Source organism: Salmo salar, chromosome 01 (assembly GCF_965601325.2).
Source record: "Salmo salar chromosome 01, fSalSal1, whole genome shotgun sequence".
NCBI lineage: Eukaryota > Metazoa > Chordata > Actinopteri > Salmoniformes > Salmonidae > Salmo > Salmo salar.
The window spans coordinates 41,053,760-41,063,883 of NC_138291.1; the positions used below are offsets into that span (position 1 = coordinate 41,053,760).

Sequence of the window (10,124 nt, forward strand, 5' to 3'; positions counted from 1 at the left end):
TCCCGTTACTTAGCAACAACCGTTCAAGGGGGTATCGTTTGCCCAATGTTTGACACAAACTTGACAAATATGCACAAAAAAATAGAGCCCGGTTCAAAATATGCCTTCTCTTTAATGTAAAGAGTTATGACAATTAATAATCTATATTTACAGTCATTAGGCAATGATTATTTTATCAGTGGAAAGACAAAAAAGGCTTAACAGAAAAGTAATTCCATCACAGTAATTCTCAGATCCAAACTTGAGTAATTTCACCATATTTCTGGGGAAATACTAGGCATGTAACAATATTTAAAGCGAAGGTTTGCACTTAAGATGGTGGATAAATGAGGTCTTACTAACAGGTAGCCTAGCAGTTAAAAATCGTTGGGCCAGTAACCGAAAGGTCATTGGTATGAACCCGAGCAGACTAGGTGAAAAGTCTGTTGATAAGACTCTCTGCTAAATTATGTAACTATTACTCAGGCCGTTGACAAGTTCTGGTCTAAGGGGTGGCTATCCCATAGAAACCAATGCAATAGCAACTGGGTCTGGTCAACTTAGTTCATTGACTGTATAGGAGCCAGTGAGATTTCTCGCTTCCTCTTCCGTCTCTGCATGCACACACACAAAATAACAATAGAAAGTATGGATATTTGTGCCAATGTTTGATTGTTAATGAAATAGCACTGAATCCAAATTAATCCCTTTAAAAAATATTTCTGGAATTAAAAAACACCACCATTCTCATTTTACACACAATCACATTTAAGGGCTCAAAGGCATAATTGTGCCAATAAATTAATGACCAAGGTTTATTCACCACAAAACACAGAAAAATTATAATTTTGCTTCCACAGCAAAGTTGTCAAACTGTGCAAGTTCAAATGAGTGTGTTCCTATGGCAGCCCAGCCATTCTTTGGTCCCAATACCACAGCATCCTTCCATAGTGGATATCCATTCAGCAACCCTGTGGCATACTGCCCCTGAAAAAAAAAAAACGTTTCCCCATTTAGTATAGCTAATGTGCCCATAGTCAGACAATATGTCACCCTACCAAGGTCTGGAAGTCATTTAAATGAAAAACAAAATTGAAAAAAATGCATTTTGATGAAGTTTCTCTGAAAATAGTTGGTGTACTGTTTCAGATATTGAAGTTGTAAACATACCTCGACTGTGAGGGTTAACGTGTGCCAGCCATACGCTCTCGTTCCAGACAGACCCTCTGCCAGTACAGTCTTGCCAACTGTGGAGTAAAAAGACTTGGCATATTGATTTTATCAACGCCCTGTGCTTTACAATGATACATAATTTACTGAAAAGCAGGCATGTTTAAAACTCAGGTATAAACATTATTGCGCCGTTTCCCCAGACAAGCCTAGTCATGGACTAAACAGTTATTTCAAAGGAGATTATCCTTTGACCATGGTTTTCAGTCCTGGATTAGGCTTAATCTGTGTCGGGGAAACTAGCCCTTAATGTGTATGTCTATGATTGAAATACTGACCTAGGTCATTGGTGACTTTGTAGGAGCCATCTGCGAACACCCAGAAGAAGACTCCCTTGGCGCTACGGACAGACTGCCCTCCTTTGTCCACTCTGGCTGCGATGAACACTCCCCCAGTCTTCACCGTCTCCATGAAGACATCACACGTCACTGTCAGGTTCTGCCTGGAAAACAGTATACAACATTACAAAATACACACAGTAAAATGACCACTTTCTTGACCTGAACCGTTTTCCTTACCAGAGTAATATTACTATCATTGTGGATTTGAGCAGAGGAGTCTAAGGCCTATTGCTGAAACACTACATACACAATACATTACAAAGTGCACACTTCAACCCTCCAGGATAAGGGTTGGCGTCAGGCCTGACCCCTGCCCTCTCACCATTTATAGTCTCCAATGACGCTGATGGTCTGGTCAGCATCTGTTGCCCAGGTAACAGGCATCTGTGTGACCACCTGGCGCAAAGTGAAGACATGAGGACCAGGGTCCGTCAGGTTAATGTAATACTCAAACACCCCCGTCTGGTCAGCAAAGTCTGGGGCCTCAGAGAAGGAAGGGTTGGCTGCAGAGAGAGAGAGAAAAGAGGAGAAAGGTAGCAAGCGAGAGCAAGACAGACAAAAGCATTTATTTAATTAGAATTTACAGATCATTTGCAGGTTGTTTTTGGCAGATAGTGACATTTCTAGCTTTATAATGCACTTACCAACATTAAAGTCATCAAAGTAAACTTTAGGGAATGGGCCAGAGGTGGGTGGATCAGGGTAAGTCCCTTTCAGTCCAGTGGATATGGTGGTTAAAGTGTAAACCTCATCAACATCCAGGCTCAAGGTGAACGAACCATCAGAAATCTACCAGAGAGGGAGGGAGGGAGGAAGGAAGCATGAAACTCATGACAATGTGGTAAATAAAAAAATGCCCACATCAAAACATCTTCAACCTAAAATCATAAAACCTCTCATAAAAAAGTTAGTGAGGAGATGTGAAATGTCATGGGAGAGTAATATCATTTTGTACAACACTCGCTCTAAAAACAAGATCCAAAGACGGTGTCATCCTGTCAGATATCATCTTGTAAAAATATTTTAGAGGCTGGCGTGCCCTATTGCAGAGCTATTTCTGTCAGAGGAGTACGTTTACCTTTAAGGGGCTCAATTTCTTGAAGAAGAACGGCTTTTTAGTCTTGAAGTCAAACCTTGACTGCCACACCTGTAGTTCCTTGATCAAAGCCTAGGACAGAGAAACAGGTACTCAGACAAAGTGGCCTCTCAATCATTAAGTGGGCAGAAAAGTCTCAGGGGATTGCGACAGTACTCACAAAAGATCCCTTGAGTTGGAATGTTACATTCTGGGCTGTGACATTGAAGGGCAGGAGTGGAGGTCTGATGCACACAGAATGATCATGAGTCTGAACAGAAGAAAAATAAATGTAAAAACGAAGGTGATAGCCCAGTTGTCAGATAGCTTTGTGTTTATATGATAAGAAATAATAAAGTTGCCACAAGCGCAAACCACTCTGGCTACACCATCCTTGCATCAGCAGAAAGATAAGTAGAAGTGAGCTGCTAGCTCACGAGACTTCCTTTTGCTTTTCTAAAGCTTAGATTGTAGGCTCCGGAGAGAGCAGAGCTTAAATTTGAAAGAGAAAGTCAACAATGTCCTCTTCGGGTTTCCATCCCAGTCAAAAGCAGACTTAAAAGTTAAGCTTCAGAGATTTAAAAAAAGGGTTTTACCATAATTGTTTATTCAAAATTAGAAAAGTGTTCATAGCAGTGTCCTGTCAACAGTAGGATTAAGCCTTTTACTCACATTATACAGCATTACTCAGAATAAAGATCCTGGTTAACAGGCATAATGTATAGGAAGATAAATACTGACCATGGTTTCTATTACAACAGTGAGGTTTCCGTTACTGTCGGTCAGGGCAACATAACTTCCCCCGTGTACCAGATGCCCAACGGTTTGCAGATAGGTCCATCCTGGCTGGCTAAACTGGGTGGTGTGGGCTAGGAGATAATATTACCTCATGTCAATGAAATTATTAGTCCTTTTTACATTAGCAGTTGTCACATACTTGTCTAAAACATGTTGGTGAGCTTTGTACTGTAGCAGGATATGGCCGCTAATGTCGCCACGTGAGCTGGCGATACTTTTGGGGAAGCTTCACAGAATGGTGAAGCAGTAATAAACCACTCAAAAACAGTGACACGTTAAGCAAACATTATTGTGCTAATCTGTAGCTAGTATGCAAGTTAACTGTACCAATAATGAAAATGTTAGGGTGAACTATCCATTTAAGTGCTGTGGGTTACCAGTTATCCAGATGGGTGATTCCACCACATAGTTCCCAGTCCACGGCTCCTCTGCGGTCATTAGGCCATCTCTCCCAAAGGGAAGGTCCTCATAGTAACTGGCTACCAGGTTCCAGGATATGGTGCTGAAACAATACAACAGATATTTCACTGACCACTCTTTTACAAAAAGGACAACAGGTAACCCTTTTAATGGCAGACTACTTTTGACCAGGGTCCATAGGCTCCGGTCATAATTTAACTAGGCAAGTCAGTTAAGAACAAATTCTTATTTACAATGACGGCCTACACCGGCCAAATCCGGACGACGCTGGGCCAATTGTGATATAGCCTGGATTCGAACCAGGGTGTCTGTAGTGACACCTCTAGCACTGAGATGTAGTGCCTTAGACCACTGCGCCACTCGGGAGGAAACAGGGTGCAATTTGGGACGCAGCCCATACCTACCATTATACGAGTGAGGGTTGTGTGTTTTGGACGCTGATCTATCAGATTCTTATAGCTGCACCTTGTCTCAGGTTACAAACTGGAATTCATGCAGTTTCCTGGTTTTCATCCCAAAGTCACCTGCCCAATGGGGCAACCTTAGAGCAGCCTCAACTTGCCCAACTGCTCAGGTCACTTACCCCGGCATTAGGGCAATCCTTAAGATCAATCTCTGTGTTGATCATAGTACTACCCTCTCACCCTTCCAATACTATGGCTGATTTTAGTAGTCTTGTTTAAAATCAGCCCAATCTCGCAAACTCACATTCTGTTGTGAAATGAAAAGTGAGCACAGGAGTCAGTCTGGTTCCACGAGGCTATGATTTTAGTAGAAATCAGTAACTACGACAGTTAGCTACATACGCAGTCATGAGTCCGTTGACATAGTTCTGGTTGAGGATCCGGGCCCAGCAGCCTCCTCCCACCTCGTCGTTAAAGGTGCTGTAGTCTTCAGACGACCATAGCTTCTTCTGGGTCTTCAGGGCCTCTATCACTGTGGTGGTGCCTGGGTAGTGGGCCCTATCAGGCCACACAAATGGAATTATAAAAAAAAAGTGATGAACAAAGGCACACTTAAAAGAATAAGCTAAATAAGCACTGTGCGTGCAGACGGTAGTTCTGAGGAATAACTTTAAATAGATGGGAGAAGCGCATGCAGTATATTGAACAGAGGTGGTATCTTGTAACACAGTAGAAGCTCAGAAACAAAGTAGAAACTCTCCTACCCTATCACGTCTACTGCGTCGGCCAGCTCTTGATCGACACACAATGAATAGGTTATGGGCTGCCAAAGGTTATCACTGGCTATGATTCTGACCCTCTCCAAACCACTCTTATCCAGAGTGTACCGCAGCAGCTAACCAGTGACAGTCAGAAAGAGAGGCAAGTGAAAAGGTGATCCTGTATTGAAGAACCATTCAGGACAATTGACTACATTGCCCTTTTACTTTAACATGTGCCAATGTCAAGAAATAAACATAGCTTACATACTAGTGTGCACATTCTCTATTAGTATGGAATCAACTCCTGATATTGCTGTGGTTTGAGACTGTCATGAATATATGCACTAAATAAGATTATTCAGATATGCAGAAGAATAATGAAGAATTTATTTGAATTGGTACTGGTGTACTGAAATTCACTTAAAGTGATACTTCGGGATTATGGCAATGAAGCCTTTTATCTACTTTCCCAGAGTCAGATGAAATCATGGATAACATTTGTATGTCTCTGCATCCAGTATGAAGGAAGTTAAAGGTAATTTTGCAAGCCAACGCTAACTAGCGTTAGCCCAATGACTGGAAGTCTATGGTATCTACTAGTACTTACCATAGACTTCCAGTCATTGGGCTAACGCTAGTTAGCAACTTCCTTCAAACTGCACGCAGAGACATAAAAAAATAGTATCCACGAGTTCATCTGACTCTAGGGAAGTAATCCTGAAGTATCACTTCAAACAAAATTTAAATTGATCAGGAATTGACTGTAATTGTCTTAAGACATCTCTTCTGACAGCTCAGGCATTTAAAAAAAAAAAAAAGCCACCAACATTCAGCTTTGTCTGACAACAGAGCAATCAAAGTTATGAAATGTAGCACGCAGACTTCCTTATTGCTTGCCAAGTGTTCTAGAATTGTAGAGTGGTTTAAAACCTCTTGTGGCTAAGGGGCAGTATTTTCACGGCTGGATAAAAAACGTACCCGATTTAATCTGGTTACTAATCCTACCCAGTAACTAGAATATGCATATACTTATTATATATGGATAGAAAACACCCTAAAGTTTCTAAAACTGTTTGAATGGTGTCTGTGAGTATAACAGAACTCAAATGGCAGGTCAAAACCTGAGAGATTCCTTTACAGGAAGTGGCCTGTCTGACCATTTCTGGAACTTCTTTGCCATCTCTATCTTTTACAAAGGATCTCTGCTCTAACGTGACACTTCCTACGTCGTCCATAGGCGCTCAGAGCCCGGGAAAAACCTGAATGTCGTCATCCCAGCCCCAGGCTGAAACACATTATCGCCTTTCTCAAGTGGCCGATCAAGGGACTGTGGGCTTAGGCGCGTGACCCCGTCTTTGTGATTTTTTCCTCTGTTTGCCGAAAAGGAGATTCCCGGTCGGAATATTATCGCTTTTCTACGAGAAAAATGGCATAAAAATTGATTTTAAACAGCGGTTGACATGCTTCGAAGTACGGTAATGGAATATTTAGATTTTTTTTGTCACAAATTGCGCCATGCGCACGACCCTTATTTACCCTTTCAGATAGTGTCTGGAACGCACGAACAAAACGTCGCTATTCGGATATAACGATGGATTATTTTGGACCAACCCAACATTTGTTATTGAAGTGGCAGTCCTGGGAGTGCATTCTGACGAAGACAACAAAAGGTAATCAAACTTTTATAATAGTAAATCTGATATTGGTGAGTGCTAAACTTGCCGGGTGTCTAAATAGCTAGCCCGTGATGCCTGGGCTATGTACTTAGAATATTGCAAAATGTGCTTTCACCAAAAAGCTATTTTCAAATCGGACATATCGAGTGCATAGAGGAGTTCTGTATCTATAATTCTTAAAATAATTGTTATGCTTTTTGTGAACGTTTATCGTGAGTAATTTAGTAAATTGTTAGCAAATTCCTCCGGAAGTTTGCGGGGGTATGCTAGTTCTGAACGTCACATGCTAATGTAAAAAGCTGTTTTTTGATATAAATATGAACTTGATTGAACAAAACATGCATGTATTGTATAACATAATGTCCTAGGTGTGTCATCTGATGAAGATCAAAGGTTAGTGCTGCATTTAGCTGTCTTCTGGGTTTTTGTGACATTATATGCTAGCTTGAAAAATGGGTGTCTGATTATTTCTGGCTGGGTACTCTGCTGACATAATCGAATGTTTTGCATTCGTTGTAAAGCCTTTTTGAAATCGGACAGTGTGGTTAGATAAAGGAGAGTCTTGTCTTTAAAATGCTGTGAAATAGTCATATGTTTGAAAAATTGAAGTTTTTGTATTTTTGAGGAATTTGTAATTCGCGCCACGCCTATCATTGGATATTGGAGCAGGTGTTCCGCTAGTGGAACGTCTTGATGTAAGAGGATAACTAACTCGTGCCAGAAGCAAACATACCAGACCCAGGGAACTGAAAGGAGAGACACACCCATGGAGAACCCATACTCCATTACAGTAAACCCCTGTGTGTTCAGTTCTTCATTCACCTTGACTGGCATCTGGGTTTAACGATACCACGTTCTTTAACTTATTACTTTAGTGCAAAAGCATCTGAGAGCATGTTTGTTTAGCATGATCATTGCATTTCTAGACCCACAGAATGCTATTGACTACACCTGTGACAGTCAGCTTCACGTGAGAAATACCATGCCATGGAGGAAACAGAGCGATTTGCTGTGAGCCGAAGTTGCAAAGGCTGTTTTGTGTCACTTCAGCGCAAGTTGTGGTCCATGTTATCCCTTACTTACCCTACTACCTCAACAGCGTCGTTGAGGTACGGGTCTATACCCATGGCATTGGAAACATCCCAGTTGCCGTCTGCTGCGATGATGCCCACACCGGTTAGGCCAACTTTATCCAATGTCTCTCGGAGCACCTTAGTAACAAATGATATGCTCTCAGATGCAAACAGCTGATCTTGATCGGATTTTTATGAACAATTTTCTGTCGCTCTCTGCCAATAGCCCTAAATTCACAGGAGGCTGCTGAGGGGAGGACAGTTCAGAATAATAACTGGAATGGAGTCACTGGAATGTATCAACCACATGGAAACCTTGTGTTGGATACCAGTCCTTTGATACCATTCCAGCCATTACGATGAGCCCATCCTCCCCAATTAAGGTGCCACTGGCCACCGGTAACAAATTAACTAATGGCTGCAACAGTAAAACCAAATGTTGGTGGCAGTTTGTCATCTTTTTCTTCTAAGACATTTCACATTGTGTAATGGTAATGGCTGGTAAAATATGAACACAAAACATGACAACACCAACCTTGATGTACTTGCTGTCGAAGTTCCGTTCATTCCAAATCTATATAGTTATAAAAACAACAGCATAACTTTAAACAGGTGGGTAGAGTAAATGAATACATCATGTTTGTATCCAATTAAAATATTCTCAATACACAACAATGAATTGAATACACACCCCGACATAATCAATATTCAGGTCATGGTAGTGTTTGGCTCCTAAAATCCACGACACCACGTAGGATGCGGTAATATCAGGGAAGTCATACGGCCAGTTCTTCCCATGTCCAACCCAACCCGGAAAGGCCCATGGCAAGCCTGCAGTTACAAAAGGAAACATGAACAGAGACTATCGTTAGAGAGACCACACCTGACGCTGATCTGTCGAATCGTCGCAGATATTTCCAACTGTCTTGTGTTCTAGTTTGATACAGGGATGAAAGGGTACGGCGGCAATGAAACGGTCTACTGCTCCTTCAGCCTCACCTATGAGACTGATGTTGGGGTTCCTCTTCTTGGCTTCTCTCATCAGCCACCATTCATACCCTCGGAAGAAGTTCTCATCATTTTCATAGTGCATGTGAGACGGTTCCGTTCCATCTAGAGGGAAAAACAGAATTGACATTTAGTCTTCAGCTAACATTACATTCGTAACTCAAAGCCACTCTCTGCCATACTTGATAAACACAAAGAATGCTTCCCAAATGGCACCCTAATCCCAAAATAGTCCTGGTCAAAGTAGTGCACCATAAAGTACGTTTCCATGTTTACCTGTGGTTTGGGCATCACCTCCAATCTCCACTTTCAGGATGTGTAGAGAAGCCCCAAAGTTTGGCTACAGACAGAAAATAAAAGTTACATACTGTTATGGAACTCACACCAAGATAAGATTACTGGCTGGCTACCTTGCATGATAAGAGGAATTCAGACCTAACATAAGAATGTATACAGTTGTAGCAGCTACCTTGAAGAGATAGTCCAATATCTGGCTGCGGTAGGGTTCTGCATAATTGACAAGTAGACGAGATGTTGCCTAAAACGAAAAGGGAAAGGTGGCAAAAAAGTGACAAAACGATTTAAATTGCAACGCACTCGTTTCATTGATTGGTTCACAGTACAGTCGAACCAGGAAGTAGCTACTAGCCTAGTATTAGCAGCTAGGATAAGTTACTTACCCCTCCACCACTCAAACCACCAATGCCGTCAAACGTTCTTCCTAATCCAACTTTATCATCCAAAACGTAGCTCTCGGCAATACAGAGATCAAAACACAAACTAAAACACAAGGCGATAGCAAAATATAATTTATAAATCATCCTGATCAATGTTTCCAAAAAGTCTGACTGCACTGTTAACGCTGCAGTCTCACGAGTTATATAACCACGCCCCTGTTTAGATCATGTGACAGTCACAAGGACATGATTTCGAATTGCTATGTTTTCTTACATTGATGAGACTGGGTATAAAAATCCCCCCCTTTTATCTGTGGAGATATATATATATATAAATAAATAATTTTCCTTGTTTCAGGTCAACATCATAAACAAATTGTACATAGTATGTACATATATTTGTATTCCAAAAAGAAACAAGGTAACAATAAACATAACATAACCAACAAACACCAAAACAAGAACATAATAATTATACATTCTCTTTCTTCATTTTTCATTACTTTAATATTTTTTTTTATTAATTTCATTACCATTATCATTTTTTATTTTCTTTACATAGCATTAATACATTGACTGTCGCTAAATGTGTGGATGTAGTGTGTAATATACCTCTACCAGAGTATAGAGGCCTATAGAATAATATATTTATTTTTTTACAAAAAAAGCGACCGTAGTCCAG

The 10,124-nt window shown here is 41.0% G+C and overlaps 1 protein-coding gene across 2 annotated transcripts; it reads right to left on the reverse strand.

Annotated features, from left to right (window-relative positions):
* Positions 1 to 92: 92 nt before the first annotated feature.
* Positions 93 to 9,673, reverse strand: galcb (galactosylceramidase b). 2 transcript variants are annotated; one of them, XM_014194036.3, is made up of 17 exons: positions 9,446 to 9,673; positions 9,235 to 9,303; positions 9,042 to 9,105; positions 8,757 to 8,870; positions 8,449 to 8,588; positions 8,293 to 8,331; positions 7,768 to 7,895; positions 4,650 to 4,805; positions 3,801 to 3,925; positions 3,367 to 3,494; positions 2,807 to 2,896; positions 2,629 to 2,718; positions 2,195 to 2,339; positions 1,873 to 2,053; positions 1,488 to 1,651; positions 1,150 to 1,226; positions 93 to 966 (listed from the first exon to the last, which is right to left on the reverse strand). In XM_014194036.3, the coding sequence occupies exons 1-17, from the start codon at positions 9,584 to 9,586 to the stop codon at positions 820 to 822; spliced, it is 1,998 nt and encodes a 665-aa protein (XP_014049511.2). In that variant the 5' UTR covers positions 9,587 to 9,673; the 3' UTR covers positions 93 to 819.
* Positions 9,674 to 10,124: the final 451 nt, after the last annotated feature.

Bases quoted from the DNA above. Each gene is read 5' to 3' on its own strand.
- galcb (XM_014194036.3), bottom strand. From the start codon at position 9,586: ATGATTTATAAATTATATTTTGCTATCGCCTTGTGTTTTAGTTTGTGT. The intron at 9,304-9,445 runs GTAAGTAACTTA...TTTTCGTTTTAG, and splicing joins GTGGTTTGAGTGGTGGAGGG to GCAACATCTCGTCTACTTGT. The intron at 1,227-1,487 runs GTCAGTATTTCA...TTTACTCCACAG, and splicing joins CAAAGTCACCAATGACCTAG to TTGGCAAGACTGTACTGGCA.